The sequence below is a fragment of the Gavia stellata genome, chromosome 29 (genome assembly GCF_030936135.1).
Source record: "Gavia stellata isolate bGavSte3 chromosome 29, bGavSte3.hap2, whole genome shotgun sequence".
NCBI lineage: Eukaryota > Metazoa > Chordata > Aves > Gaviiformes > Gaviidae > Gavia > Gavia stellata.
The window spans coordinates 3,600,649-3,616,826 of NC_082622.1; the positions used below are offsets into that span (position 1 = coordinate 3,600,649).

The 16,178-nt window shown below is 41.8% G+C and overlaps 1 protein-coding gene across 1 annotated transcript; it reads right to left on the reverse strand.

Moving 5' to 3' along the window:
- Positions 1-6,909: 6,909 nt before the first annotated feature.
- IL22RA1 (interleukin 22 receptor subunit alpha 1) lies at positions 6,910-14,305 on the reverse strand. The gene is made up of 7 exons (XM_009806899.2): positions 14,263-14,305; positions 11,915-12,047; positions 10,964-11,145; positions 9,570-9,754; positions 8,962-9,097; positions 8,595-8,716; positions 6,910-7,941 (listed from the first exon to the last, which is right to left on the reverse strand). The coding sequence occupies exons 1-7, from the start codon at positions 14,303-14,305 to the stop codon at positions 6,910-6,912; spliced, it is 1,833 nt and encodes a 610-aa protein (XP_009805201.2).
- Positions 14,306-16,178: the final 1,873 nt, after the last annotated feature.

Genomic DNA, 16,178 nt, shown 5'->3' on the forward strand with positions numbered 1-16,178 from the left:
AGCAGATTTTCAGTCTGGAAACGATATTGCAAGGATAGCTATGATGCCAAATAGCCTGTGACCGGCCACCCAGGTTGTGATTGCACCATGTTCTGACCCTGCCTGGATGTGCCAGGGGTTAGATAGGGCAATGCTGCTCAACCAAACACACAGGCTGCTGTGCAGGCATCACTTGGTGTCTGTGGTAGTTGGAAAATTGAAATGGATTTTCTGGAACTAATCAGTTCCAGTTGCCGTTGCCAAAACAGAGCACTTCTTCAGCCTGTATTCCCGTCTGCATATCTAGGCTGCTGACAAGAACAGTTATAGTCCAATACTTTAAGAGGGTAATGCTTTATCCTGTCCTTTGAGTGCATCCTGAGAGAATAGTTGTTTCTTCTTAGGTCTTAGAAAAAGGTTGATAATTCATGGAGAAAACATAGCATCCTTCGGAACATTAGCCTTAAAGGAGTTTCTCATTTAACAGCAGGATTTTCCCCAGAGTGACCAGAGAAGCCTTCCCAGAGAGATCCCTCTCCTACAGGTGAAACACGGGGAGCAAACATCAGCGCTCTTGGCTCCCATCTGTCTCCTGCATTAGCTGCTAAAGAGCTAAGCTGTTGCTGCAGCCTCTCCTCTGGGAATAAGCGGCGTGCTGCTTTTAGGCACTGGCTAATGAGTGGGCATTATACAAAAGTAAATTTTAAAAGTGTATCTCTCCTTATCTTATTCTGTCCTGCAATTGGTTTAGAAAAGTACAGCACAATCCTTAAACTGTACAGATTTTCAAGTTCTAAGAGCTTAGGTTACTTTATAAAAACAGCCTTGGAAATGTAATTGTTGCTGAATAATATTTGTTCAAACATACTTGTAAATCTTTTCCTAGCTCATGTTCCATCATTGAAATTTTCCCTTGGCAAATGTTGCACCTGGATTTTAGTTTTAATGCTTTCTAATCCTAAAATGATAAAAAATTCAAAACCCTCGGCTTTTACTAGTAGTACAATTTTCTGTTAATGTAAACAAATTTCTTAGAAAACAGTCCATGGAAAAGCACATTTGTATGGAAAAGCAGAGTTGTTGTGGTAAATGCAAAATATCCCAAAATGCAAATGAAAAGACAGAATTATCAGAATAATATTTCCTCAGTAGACATTAACTTTGGAAGAAACAAAGAAATGTTGGAAAGTATAAGAAAGAGAAAATAAGCCAGGCTTTTATGGAAAAAATGATATCTTTGTAGTTTCATAGAATAGTACTCTCTTCAGGACTATTTCAGCTGCAGAATGACTACTGGGCATCAGATCTTTGTTCCATTTTCATGAATAGTTACTGATCCAGGTTAATTTTTGCTATATAATGTTTTTTATTTTTCCCTGGAAAAATTCCAGTCCTTTATAATCTGGTGTTTATTGTGATCTGCTAAACCGTACACTTTTCAATCCAAGTACATATTTTTTTCTAAACAGGCGAGTAAACCAGAATAGATTCTGTGTGAAAGCATGAAGTAAAACAGTATTTTCCTAAAAACAGCACTGGAAAAACAGTAATGACACTTTAAAGCAGATAAAATCACGAAGCACAGTCTATCTCTGAAGTACAATTCAAATAAAGTGATCATACAAAATAGCTGATGCTGCTATGAAGATCATATAAAATCTTGCTATAAACAGTAGTTTATTTACAGATAAACCAAACTCACCCTGTGAAGACTACAGTGAGAGTGCCTGTCCTCATGAAAGAGAAGGGACAAAGGAGCGTTTCCTTCTCCCTGTTGATGACACGAAGAATGACTCTCCCCAAAAGAATGTTCCCCATGTTTGAGTGCCCATCCTGGAGTCATAAATATAGCATCCTACCATGCCATCGCAATGACAATGGGGAGACCCATGCCGGGGTTATGCAGTTGGAGCTGTTTACTGCAATGGCGACTAATGACAAACTCTTCTTCAGATCGGGCAAATTATTGCCTTTGCCAAGTGATATAAGGAAAGACAGGTGCCTCCAAAATTCAGGCATCAGAGTATTGGATTATCCTCTGCTCATTTAGGATAGAAGCTCACAAAGCATCTAAAATGAATTATGAATGTTTTAATCTCCTCCAGGAATTTCCCTTGGGTTAACATTGCCATTGCTGCATAATAGAGTGAAATCATTTACTTTGACATCTCTTTAGTGAATGTCAACTCCAGCCAAATTATGTCAGTGTATAATTAGATCAGGAGCTAACAGCAGCTCTTTTATTTTGGTTGGCTGCGACTATTATACTTTCCTTATTACAGGCAACTGAAGGCTTGCTGCCACAGTAGCGGGTGAGCTTACGTATCCAGCTGCCCATGGTGGTATCTAAGAGTCTGGGGTACAGTAAAAGAACAGAGACTGCTGGTTTTCCATTTATTTGAGATAGGCTTGTGGTGTCAGAAGGAGAAATGAATGTTTCAAAGTAGTGAAGCTCTGAGGCTGTAATACCAGTTTCTGAGCCAGATGTTTTCCAGCTACATTATATTAGTTGAGGAGTTAGCGCATCAGTAGTGGGCTTCTCACAGCCAGCAGAAGTCTGTAAAAAGGATATGTAAGAACATAAAATTGCCATACTGGATGAAGCTGAAGATCTGTCCAGCCCAGTATCCTGTCTCTTGAGAGTGGCCTGTAGCTTTTCCTGAGCTGGGCATAAGGTTTTATTGTCACTAATAGTCCTATCCCTGTTAAATTGCCTAATTCCTTTTTGAACAGTTTCTGAGTTTGGCCTCCACAAGGCTTTGTGGAAATGAATTCCAGAATCAAATCTGGCACAGTTTGAGTCACCCTGCCCCTATCAGTAGGATCCATTTCTAAGAACCTTTGTTTGCTTCACCATCCAAATAAAACAAAGCTGAAACCCAGCAGGATCAGCTCTAGAACTACAAGGACTTCTGCGTGTTAAGGTTATTTAGTGGCTGTGTTTTAGAGGTTCCTAAGAAAGCAATAAACAGGTACTACTGGGCAGGCAGGACTGAATACGTTTTGGTATAAGCTGAGCTGTCAGTATGAAGGAACACTTTTCTTTCATTGGTTTTGAACAATTGCATGACCACTTGAGTGCTTTCCTGAATTTTGTATTATGAGAAGTAATGAGTAATTATCATCTGTTCTGCTTAATATTAATAATTTCATTCATCTTTGTCATATCAACCTTCTGTTGTATGTTTCAAGGAGAAGAATCTTAACTTATGCTCTCCTCATATGGATGCTGAACACTTTTGTCACCTTTTTCTTACAAAAATATCTTATAATCATGTCTCACAGCTCTCATTATCTCAGTCTGAGAAGAAAGAAGATATACATGGACATTTTAAATCCTCTGAACCAGCGAGTGTAAGGCCACTGCTTAGCACTGTGATCCAGTTGTTGCAGTTGTGCTGCATCACACCTCCTAACAGCAATGCTGTTAGGCCAATGTGATGCCAGAGCTAAAATACAAAGTCTGTTTTATCAGGGTCCCTAATAAAGGGAGCTGCCCCAGAGCTCTGCTTCATTCTGTCTCCAGAATTTGGAGCTTTTAGTTCCTTGAGTAAGATTTTCCTCAAAGAACACGTTAGAAAATCATCGGTGATTTTTTATAGCCTTCAAGCAGAGCACCTTTCAATGCCAAAACAAATAATGAGCAAATAACGAGGGAGAACGTGAGCCTCGGTCTGCAGCAATATGTTCATTGCTGTGCCAGGATCCCTGGTGAGCTACGAGCAGGGCTGCTGGTGTGGGGAGTGGCTAAGTGACAGCTCCCAGATTTAGCTGAGAAGACAAAGAGTAATACTTTGCTATAGGGTTACAGCTGCCACCTGCTATGCTGATATCCTTGTGACAACTGGAACTGCAATGCTCACCTGTCATCGTCGTGACATCTGCCTAGGAATAAGCATGGTCTTTGTGGCAAGGCACTTCTAGTTTTTATTATGTAGAACTATCAAAACTGCTATCTGGAAAAGTCAAGATAAATGAGGAACAGTCTGTTGTTAGATACAGATGGCTTGCATAGGAAGACCTTTGAAACAATGTTGAAATTGCTGTTTATCTGAAAATGTCCTTACACAGAATGAGAATGAGGTAATTAGATCCTGCTGTAGCTGTTTGCTGTGATGCATTTTGACACAAGCAAAGCTATCAATTTGATTATGACAAGCACTGAAGCTGAAGGCAATAAGGTCAGCCCATGTTGATGGGGGATGGATGAGCACTTCCCTTGCACAGCTACAACAAAATTCAATAGCAACAACGTTTCTTTCCAAGCTTTTCAAAAGAGAAATAGTTTTAGAAGGGATGATCTTCAAATTTAAGACCTGACTCATGAGACAAGAATTGATCTCCTCCTGCTTAGTATATCAAGGCCTAAAAGATAAATATTAACTTAGCCATGATCAGAGCAGGAAGTTGGGAATATTGCTGCCAATCACCTCCTTAAGACATGGCTTACAGAGTCTCTCTCTCGACTGCGTTCCCTGTTCATTACAGTTGCTGCTGTTAGGGGTAGAACAGACGATGATAGGATGGGGCAATAGCTGGGTTGTAAGCCTTTAAGATCATTCCTGCCATATGCAGCCTTTGAGTGTAGACAGAGGCAGTGTAGCTTTTAAGGTATTTAAGGTGCCTAAAGAAGAGATCGACATCCCAGCTGTGGGACACTTTGCATCTTTAGGCACCTACATACATTCTAAAAATCTGGTCCTAGGCTTTCTGCGCCTCAGTTGCCATCATCTCTCCTCCTGGGGCACCAAGATGATACATTTATTAAGGGCTGGACATGATCAGACCCTGTGGCAGGGGGTCTGCAGAGGGATTTGAAAAGCCTTTTAAATAGGAAATGTTGTATTTTTTAGCAGCATCTTCAAAGGCTCTTCTAAGGCCCCCTTCCCTTCCACACCACGCTGCCCGTACTGACCCTGTGCTGAGGGTTATGTTTCACAACATGAGCCAAAATGTTGACATTGTGGCATTTGATTATTCCCTGAGTAGGATCACTGGGAATGTTGTTGACACAAGATATGCAGCCCACAGGCAACTCTGAATAAGGTAATTGGCATCACTGGCTTGAAATGCAGCCTCTCCAGGGGGGGAGTTAGTGAGGCAGAATGTTACCCCTGGGGTCTCGCAGTCCTTGGAAAAAACACGGCCAGGCTGCTGCAACTCCTCTAACTGCAGCATTTCTGTGTGTATTGTTTTTGATGTTATAGTTTGGACACAGAGTACATGAAACAGCTCAAACGACATTCCACAAAACCATTGATACTGAATGGTATGAAGTAAAGCTAGCACAATGGAAATGTCCTTCCGTGTCGCTGCCCAGACCATGCACGTATTCATGCCTTTCATACCCTGTGCCATGACACCTCTTCACCGCATCTGGCATTTCGACCTTTTGGCCTCATATGACTTGGCCACTGTGCTTTGTTCGTTATTGATGCTGGAGTTAGGAGCTGAACCTTTGCCTGTAAAGTTTCTAACACTATTCCTTTAATCCTGGGTTGAATCATCAAACCCCTCTACTTCATAAAGCTATGGTTTATTTGCAAAATCACACCAAGTGGAATTTAGCCTTTAGCCTCAGCTTCCCTGGACTGAGAAAACACCCAAGTGTGCTCATGGTGAGAACAACTGAGTTTTGCTTCTCGTCAGCCTTTCTCTGTCAGTGCTCTTCAAGTGAGTACTTACCCTTACCATTCAAAGTCTTGCTTATTCCTATAAATGGTTTCAGTTCTCCTCTAAAACTGATGTCATCAGACACTCACACTTTTTCACCACACCAGTGGAAATGAACAGGCTGAACTATGCTTTCCTCTTAAAGAAAAATAATTGCCCCCTCTGTCCCCCAAATAAATACCATTTAGCTTGCTTTTGGTAAAGGTGCAGTCCTAAAGGAATTTGGTTCTTAGTTTACATCGATTTTGGTTCATTCTAGCCCTGGAGGTGGGTGTGCTGGTTACAGGAGCAGAGGAGGGCTCTGCAATTGTAGACCCCTCTCCATCATGCAAGTGGAGCATGTTCCTCATCGACAGTGTCAGTGAAGGGTGGGAGGAAGCAGCTCAAGACCTCCCTAGTCTCCTTTGTAGATTACTGCGTGCATGAATTGAGATTAGCGTAAATTGAGATTGAGGGCTGAACTGAGGTTAGTGTAAATCCTCACATTCCTGCCTACGTGGAATGTGATCGTCCCTGGGTATTTCAAGGTAAGAAGAGAATGTGTGACTATTTCAGAGAAAGAAATGAACAGTAGCTGAGAAATATGTCAGGACTGGCCAAGACTGCATTAATCTGTTGCAGAGATGAAAAAGGCTTTCTCCTTCTACAAGCATTAAAGAGCACAGCAGATTAGGGGACATGTAGTTTCACAGAATTGCTGCATCAGGAGCTATTACCACAGTTTCAATGACTGCTTTAAAGGCACAGTCCATTTCATGGAAGTAGCCTGTTGTTTTGCACAAATCATATACCCAATGGTAGAACACCAGTATATATTTAATTCTTTTATCTTTCCATACATCTGCACTTGAATTTCTTCAAAGGGTGGATATATCTTGGACTTGGATCTTTGGTGTTGGTAAGAGCAAATACAGTTTCTGTTGTGAACTTTGCTAAATTTTCAGTAAACTGAATCCAGAATTTGAACTTGAATCTTAACTCAGCCTTTAAAGTAGTCCAATGCATAATCAATCTGAAGAAGAAATAAAGACCTATTACTTAAGTGCAAGGATACAGTATTGCAGTGTACCAAGAAGTAATTACGCAAGTAAAGGCACCTATCTGCATGACAGAACAGTAGTGGAAGCAGTCTGACAACTCTGTGCCATGTTAATACATCCAAGATTAGCTATGTTTATTTGCATTGTAGTGTTTGCTGGGTAGGGTACTATTTCATGCAAGCAAACATAATCTGGGTTTTGATATCATTAAGTCATCCTAATAAAACTGTGTGTTTTCATCCTGATCCCACAGTACTTTTAAGTCCAAGTCTTTGAACAGCATAGTGAGAGGAGTGCCATTGTCCCAGTCCGAGATAGTGTCTTGCGACACAATATTATTCAGGCTTGTGCAGCTTAGCTCCTTTGGTGCTGTTAAGATTTCTGTTTCTTGAGTCTCTGGGAACTGCAATTTATTTGCAGAATGTGAGAATGAATCTGGCAACATCCACTGCTCCGTGTTGTTCTCTCCAGGGAAGTTGTTAGCAGTACTGACTGAGAGGAGGAGGGCTGCTGATAGAGATGACAGCGATTCATCCTCTGGAACATAGTCTGTGTCAACCTTCACTGAAGACAGTAACAGTGGCAGTTCTGCTGTCTGTTGTCTATAACATCCTCCTTGTTCCAGCAAAGACAGTGACAGCTGGGATACACACGCTTTACTTTCCATCACATCAGTCTGCAACAGCAGTTGCTGTGTTTGCCCAGGGCTCCCCTGTAAGAGAACTGACTCTTTTATGTCACTGTTGTTCCACAATGCCCAGTTGGGCCCCTGTTCTTTGTAATTCCAATGGCTGCAACTCTTGCCCAGCATCTGGCTTATGAGCTTTCCGCCAACAAAACTATCTGGAGAAACTTCCTTTAGCATTTGGTTTGGCTGCGAATTCTTATTGTCAACATGGTCCGTGCCTTTGACACACACCCCATAGGTTAGGGGCAGAATTTTGCTGGATGCGGCAGTAGGAATGTTTTGCTCAGCTATTTGAGGAGCATAACCAGTAGGAGCTGTGCTTGCCAAGCAGGATGGCTGAGTGGGCAGCCGGAATGTCGGTACATCCGTCTGTTGCTGATGACAGGCAGTTTCTGGTGGACGGAAAGACCATGGTGGCTCCAGCGCTCTGTCCAAATGTTGGCTGATGTATGATAACTGCACTTCAGGGATGAGAAGTGAAGGTTTGGTTAAACTAATGGGCTTTATAATATGTTCCACTGTCAGTGTAAGAGGCTGGAACGACGAAATCCCTCTGAAGTCCTGTTGAAGTAGATAGACAAATGTGAGTTAATAACAAGAAGCTGTGACTTTGAAGGTTTGCTTTAGATTCTTTAAATTTTTCTTTGGAGAAATATCAGTAAAAGCCAGTAACGGCTACCAGTGATCTGCTCTGTTGACAGAAGAATTCTTTTTTTTTTCCTGGGGATTGACCCTTCAAAGGAATACAGATGTCTCTCATTATGCATCAGGGCAACTGTGCAATCCTAAAATATGTAAATCAAAATGCCAGTGGGTCACTTAAAAATTGGAAATCAAACCCTTAAAAAACTTTTGAAAATTTTAGAAGAAAGGGAACATCTGCGGGTCTGTGATTTTGAGAGCTGTTCTAACACATTAGTATAGAGCCCTGCTCTCCTTTAAGGACAACATACACAGTTTATTTCCTTTAATAGAATAACCAAGATTCTCCAACTCTGCAGGCATCTTTGCTGTCTTACTTTACAACTCCCTGTAACAAATTTTCTCTACCCATGGCAGGATGACCAGGTTTAAGCTGCCAGTAGTCTGCAATGAGTGCCTAGACAAAGCTCTTGTCTGCTCATTCATCCTCCTCAATTAGCAATGCTATTTAGGTGCATGCACACAGTCCAGAGCATTTTAAAGATTTGCTGCAATGGCTTAGGAACACTTACCAAAGACATAGGCTGTGCACTGTATTGCTTGACATATTTATAGATCACATAGCTAATTGCAGCAAACACCAGTCCAGCACAGAATGCGAGTGCCACGAAACAGTAGAGAAGCCATGTGTTGTCTGGTTAGTGAGGGAGAGAACAAGTGGAAATGTAGCTTCAGAGAGTTGGATTAGAAAAACTGCATGGAATTAGCTAAATTACGTTACAGGTCTAGTCTCATAGGACTAGATTTTTAAATTAGGGAAGTCAGTGTTGCTTCAATTCCTTTAGCAAGACTGTTATTTTATACCAGCTGAAAATCAGTCTCTCTTGTGTATCCGATGTCCCAGCTAGACTTTTAAATGAGCAGAGTTAACAGCCTCACCTGCTAGTGTTTTAACCCAAAATACTTGAGCTTTGCTGCTTCTCTGGAGGAGATTTATGTATACTGTTCCATTATATTCAGTGTCTGGCTCCAAGTTGAAAACTTCAAATTCTTTGTTGTGTTCATTCTTTGTCAACTATTTAAAACAAAGGAAGATTCTGTATTTTAGAAAGATTATGTGCATACAATTTCTTCAAATCAGATTGCAAAATTCAGCATCAAATTTTATTTACTAGTAAGGTGTTATAGGATTATAATAATTCTGTATATATGGAATTCTAAATATATAATTTGCTTTCTCCTGTTACTGTATTTAATTTTTGCATTTCAGTTTCTTAAGACTTGAACTAATTAAGTCATTTTTTTAGTCACCAGCGGCTTTACTTTTTGCTACTTATACAGTAACCTGTGAAACTCCAGTTTCTTTTCCAGAATCTTAGAGGAATGCTTAAAGTTCCTCTTGTCTACTGAGAGTCAAAGACTCTGAGACTTCCCCTTGTACATCAGAAATCTCATCCATCATGTATAAGCTCTGATGTCCTTCTTCATCTTACGCGGAATGTGATTCACAAAAGTCAGTGGGCTAGTGGCCTGAGGTTGTTCTTTACCTTTTGGTGTGTCCTTTGGTTGAATATTGTTAAGTGATAATCAACAGCACCGAATTTGCTACAGATGTCCTCTACGGTTAGCTGGTGGTCATCCTCACCTCTCAGTGGAGTATAGGGGGGCTGTATAAGAAACTTTATGGACCGTACATAAGGAATATACTCCACTTCTGGTGCTCCAATAATAGCTAGAAAAGACAGAACAGGAAGTATCAGGTGTTAAGATTAAAGCTGATACATTATCAGATCATCTTATACACATCTTATGCACACACCCCAGTGAATTATTATTTCTGTTTATATACAAAAAAGTATTTGAGCTGTATTTCACTGAGCATAGGAAAAATCAGGTAACTGAAGACACCGTCTTCCTTGAGGGTTCTGCCACCTTCAGCCAGTGTATGTCCCTAGAAATTCTCACTGCTTCCATGTTGCTTCACTGCCCTGCACAGGGACATCCTCCTTCACGCATGTGTGGTGAGTGTGAAACCCCACCATAGGGCACTCAGTTAACTGCTACTTAAGTTCCTATTCCCATTCTACATCAGATTTTGTCTTTAGAGTAGCTCAGCTCTTTTGTACCTACACTTATCTTTAGTGGAAGGCATATGTGATACCCAACATTTAAACATAAGTTTAACCCAATCTGTAACAGCATATTTAATAGCAGCATTAAGTATTCCTCCAAGGCCATGTAGTTTGAAAACATCAAACTGAAAAGAATGGCTCTGGGGGATAGGATCACCTCACCGTGGCCGCTAATGCTTAAGGTGCAAGGAAAAGTGAATGTTAAATGATCAAAACAACTTATGGCTCTTCAATAGCTTATTCTATGCACAGATCTGAAGACTTTTCATAATGATTGACTGGTAATGCCACCATGAATTACTGACAAATACGCAGCAGGAAAATTTTAGTCACAGAGCCAATAACAGACTTGCCAAAGGCTATGTTGTATGCCTGCAACAGAGCTCACTTAGGGGTTGGGAACATTACATATCCATTGGTCTAGTTTCTTGTCCTGATTTTCAGGAGTTCACATTTCATAGCTTCTATGACTGTGTTACTGACTGTCCTCAGGTGGCCATCATGTCTCTTACTAGTTTCCTTCTGCCTCTCGTCAGCCTTAATACCAGTTCTTCCTTCAAGGACATCGGGGTTTTCCTTTTCTCTCCTAATCCCACTTCGGTGTTGGACCTCAGGAAGGGCCTTGCCCATTTGCTCATTTGCCTCCTTGCCCAATAACAAGCCTTCTTCAGGCCTTCACTCCCTTCCTATTGAGCACAGAGTCTTGCAATACTGAAATTAGAGGAAATGCTGTCCTAAACATCAGTGAGACCTGGAATGAATCCCTAGCAACCAGGAAGGATTTAATAAATTTCAGCAGCAGTACGTACTCTCTTTTCTGGGTTGAAATCTTTCTGAGCACACCCAGTTGGAGGAGCAGTAGTTCTGGCCAGTGGCCCTCACCCTGGCGTAGTAATGCTCCGTGAAGTTTTCTGTTTCACGAGTGAGATTGCAGAAAGGCTGCGTGATACTCTGGCACTCAGGCTTGCTAAGCCAGGATTTTTCTCCATACCTTAGGACAAAAAAAGCTTTTAGTCTGTTTGGTAGAACACATGCAAATCAACCCTTCTTCAGAATAATCCAAACAGGTTGTTTCACCAACTCTTAGTATTTTTAAAATGCATTATTGCAATTAGCAAGTGGCAGGGAATGTAATGGCAGAGAAACTCCCCCTGAACTGCAGCCCTTAATCCGTTCCCATTGATGGCTTCTGCGTGGATATTGCCTTGAGGAAGTGCAGCTTATTCCAAGGCACACACAGGAGTGTCCTGCGAGTCAGTGACTCCAGGATTCTTTGCCCAGCTCTGACTCTGAGTCAGCGACTCCGGGATTCTTTGCCCAGCTCTGACACTGAATGATTGCATGCAAGTTCGCTGCAGAGTTTGCAGACTTACCCAAAGGCAACAAAGCTATCGTGTAGCATTGGTTTGATTTCTCTTAGCTCTAGTGACTGAACCAGAGGAAGACAATTGCTATTACCTGTATTTACAAGTGAGGAAACTACAGAATAGAGAGAAGGAAGTTGCTTAAGGCAAAGAGTAGCTCAGTAATGGAGTAAAGCTGGCAACCCAAGATGTAAAAGTATTTGCTTAACTGAGCACCATCTACCAGTTTAAATAATCTTGTCCATTATTGAGTTCTTGTCTAAGCAGAACCATTTCCGTAACAGTAAAACAAGCAGCAGAAACAGCAAAATCTACTTTTCTTTCCTGGCCCTTCTCTCTCTGAGAACAGTGGCCATAGGAACAAGAGAACTCCAAAAAGAAGCAAACTTCACGTACTGTTTATATTGGACATCGAATACAGTGCCAGGGGGAATATCTGCTTCAGTTTCCCATGTCAGAATATTCTCAAAGTTTGTAGAAGAAAACGCTGCATGTTTCAGACATGATGACCTCTCTGTAGTCACAATGCCTAGGGGAGCAAAGAAACTAGTATTAAAATGCATATTCTGGCATCTCAGCCCTCAGGTGAATATGGGTCCAATGCTGCTCAGCCTTTTAGTGAACAGAAATATCAAGCATGCCAATTCCACTTTGCTGGAGATGGGCTGCAAAGCCGAAGCTTGAACAGAACAGGAATTCAAACCCTGCACACATCACCACATAAGCGATTGTTGGCTCATCCCAAAGAAATGCAAGTCAGGAATTTTTACAGGAAGACTTCAAAATCTTGCAGTCAGAAAGAGAATCTTTGAGTTTCTTATTAGGTTTCTTTAAAAGCAGTTAAATGGCTGGAAAACTAGGAACAACAACCTGTTTACAAGGCTAGATTCCTATCTATGAATATCTCTGCTTTCTGTCCAGACTCAGGGAAGTAATATCCTGAGATCAGTTTCACACCATTGAAGATGTGACTGCCATTAACCTCTCGTGCTCCATGTTTTATTGGATGGAGACTGCCTGTACAGAGCGACATGCAAAGACCTGATGCCTGGACTCTGATCTGGGTGTGCCAGGGTGAAGGCAAACAACTCACGCAGCTCCCTGCTCTCTGGGCCATGTGCCTCTTCCCCACAGAGAATGGGTTCTGGCTTTGGTAAGCAGAAATGTCCCTTGCCCCTGACAAACATGCCGCAGGTCTGAGCTGCCTCTGTAGAGCAGAATACCACTATGATCCACCTGCAGTAAAGTGGCTCTGAGCCCGTGCTCAGAAGAGTGTCTTAGGGACTTTTGGCTCTCTCCTTTCGTGAGAATACACAGTGCAAAATGTTCTCAGGGCTGATTCACAAGACCTTCTAACTTGGAGAGTAACCTTCAGAACTTATAAGCTCTGTAAATCCGAATTAGAAACACAAAAATAGATAATTTATACATTACTCAACTCTTGGTTTGCAATATTGATAAACTCCTTGAACTTGCATGGGTTTCAGCCTGTACTTGCTGAAAATGAACAGTCCCATTATGGTGCTTGTAAATGGATGCTCACAATCAGTGAGTCCCCCCATGAAAAAATGATGTGATAAGCAAGTAAAAGTAGCACCATTTTACAGATGGGAAAACCGAGGACCAGAATGGGGGTGACTTGGACAAGATGACATTGAGCAGTTGTGGTAGAGCAGGGACTAAACCACACCAGTTCCTGGATCCTCGCTCCAAGGTTTCCCTCCAGCTGCCTCCATGGAGGAGAGCTGAGTGTCAGCAGTTTAAGCTAGCCATGCTGTATAGGAGAAGAATTAGACAGAAAGGCATAGATCCAGTTCTCAGTCTTGTTGTGTATGGCATTTGGGTAGGGAAGCAACACAGAAATGGATTGCAGTCTAGTCCAAATTTTGTCCTGACCGCATCTGCAGTTCAACACTTGCCTCTACTCATCCAAGGCTCAGTACAATCTTTCTGAAGAGGCATAAATGCAGCAGTCGGTATAAAGCAGGTGGGTTTCCCTGTCTGGGCACCATGTAAACTGTGTCACCGATACCCTGATGATAGCAGAAGTAGGAAATCTCTGTCTTCCCACATTTATCCAGACTAAAACACAGTTACGCAAAGCAGCGTAACACAAGCACAGTCAAGTGTGGGCAGGGAAAACCCAGGATATTTCACAGTGTGAAAGTCCCTCTGATTAGAAGTTTCTGAAGGCGCCTTCCCTACAGTATAAGATCACGGGCACAAGAGCATATGAATGATAAGGTTGCTTGCTGAAAAGCTGGCATTTGAAAACATAGCAAGTTTATCCTTGATTCACCCAGGAGTGAGTTTGCCATATCTGGAGTAGGATTAAATGGCTTTTAGGTATACATTATTTGTTTGTACCTCTTTTAAAATCAGGGCTGTTCTTGTATTTATTTGCATCTCCACTTAAGACACAGGGGGACTGATCCAAAGCCCCCTAAAGTCAATGAATATCCTTTACTCCTGTAGGATTTGGGTTGTAACACATCAGCGGCAAACTCTCTGAAGTGGAGGAATCTTTTCTTTCCCTACTAATCCTTAAAGCAGTAAGCGCACCAACAGTACTTTGAAAATATTAAAAGGAGAGAGCAACACAGAAGAGAGCTTTTGAACAACCTCAGACAACAGCTCATTCTCCAGGTCTTCTTTCAGTAAACATGACTGAACTCCCTCCCATACTACAGGATCAAACAGAAACAACCACTATCAGTGATAGGAAAGGAGAAGTCAGGACTTACCGACCACTGAAAATACAGCCAAGACGATCAGAAATTGCTTCATGAATAACTATGCAGGCTGGGCTGGGAGAGCAGGCAGTTGATCCTGTGTGCAGGTGAATCACCTTTTACAAGAGCTAAACTCTTGTATGTGAGGCCAGGTTGGATTTGTTGCCCAGTCACAGGCTGCAGAGCTCTTACCCCGCCTGTGTTCAGATCTGAGATCACCAGCTAAAGATCTGTACGCATGTGTAAGAGAGAATGTAAGAGTGACAACAGGAGCACCTCTCCCCTTCTGAGTATGCACACCTAACTATACAAAGGTGCACAAACCAGAGGCTTAGAAAATCCCCAGCTTTTGAAAGAGAGCCAAATACCATTTTGCTGATAAAGAGCTTCCTGCCTGAAAAGCCCTCACTGAGGTTTCTCAGTTTTGGGGCTTGCTTTTCTGGTCAGGTAACTTTGACTTGTTAAAACTCTAGAAATTAAACTTAGTGCTGTGCACCTAGTTGATTTTATAACTGCAAACAAGACACCTATTTCCATAAGAAATACCTTTCAATACTTTCTTAAAATGAAAGTTAGCCAGATCACTAGTTTTTAAGCTCTTGTATTGTTCATACTGGCCATGGATGGGAGCCAAATGACTAGCATGTAGCTCTGCTGCATACTGGGCAGAGCAGAAGCTCCTCAAGTCTGCCATGACTCTGCCCTACCAGGTGGCTGCAGAGGTTCTCTCTTTTGACGTAGAAAGGAGGTAGCCTTTCCGTAGGAGGAGCATGTGCTGTCCCGTGGCTTTTCTCAGAGGCCAGTGTAGACCTACAGTTTATTTTTGTGGCTGCTTACAATATAAGGCTCTGTTCTGAGTATCACGAATGCCATATGGTAAGAACTGGGAGTCTGTATGAAATCTAAACAAGAAAGAGATACAGTTCCTTTTCCATAGAGTTCTTAGTTTTTTAGGATGTTGTTAAGTTACATTTTCAGGCTTTTCTCAGAAGAGGGAGAGACATTTCCTTCTTTGGTCAAAAGTGAAAACTAATTGCCTGTCTCCAGCTGTGGATTTAGAACCACCAGATGTGTATGACATCTGAAGAACTGGTACAGCTGCATTCTGCTTATTTTATCCAAGATGTCCTAAGCAGAGAAAGCTTCACACATACAACCTGCATTTGAGGCTTAGGAAACTCCCTTAGCCACTGCTTTTGAATTTTTATAGTATAGCTATTCCCGTGACACAGACTGGATAACCTCCCTGGCTTATTTCTCTGGCTTACTTTATCCCATGGTCATAACTGTTCACAAAATGGGGAAGCCCTGTCCTCAGTTTTGCCTAGGAGTAACTGGACCATTGCATAAAGCTGAGGTTCTGCTAAAGCAAAACCAACTGGACTGTCCTTCTGAGCACTGAGAACCATTCAAATTGCGATCGCTTTAGCCCTAGAAAAGCTTTAACAGAAATATCTGCCCGACAACTGTGCATTAGACAAACTCCTTATGAGCAGTGCTCTTATATTGTCTAAAGCCTATTTAAAGCTCCTAAATGCTAGATTTTTTCCTTATTATTACAAGTGAGCCCCATAAGCAACATCACACCTGCAGCCAATTTAATCAAAATACAAACCTGTGTGTTTCTGAAGCTGAAAGCACACTACTTTCACTGTTCTATCCTTGTGGCCAAACATGTGATAGAAATTACTACCTCTTCTGCTTACCTCTTCATCTCATGGATTTTCTGTTCCTGAAGTTGTTTCTATTCTCTGCTCTGCTTTGATATTGATGGGGCTGTGTGCTTCAAACCGTGCCACTAATGCATAGTTGTCGTTCTGTCTTTCTCATCTCACTTGGACAAATGCAGAAGCCTCACAGGTTTATTAAACAAGACACACCTATCCACCAGTATGTCCTACATCTAATTAAGTACAACTCTTTGTTAG

Excerpts from the sequence above, each read along its gene's own strand:
- IL22RA1 (XM_009806899.2), bottom strand. The coding sequence starts at position 14,305 with ATGAAGCAATTTCTGATCGTCTTGGCTGTATTTTCAGTGGTCG. Across the intron at positions 12,048-14,262 it reads GGCTGTATTTTCAGTGGTCG|GCATTGTGACTACAGAGAGG; the intron begins GTAAGTCCTGAC and ends TTGCTCCCCTAG. Across the intron at positions 7,942-8,594 it reads GTGCACAGCCTATGTCTTTG|GACTTCAGAGGGATTTCGTC; the intron begins GTAAGTGTTCCT and ends CTACTTCAACAG.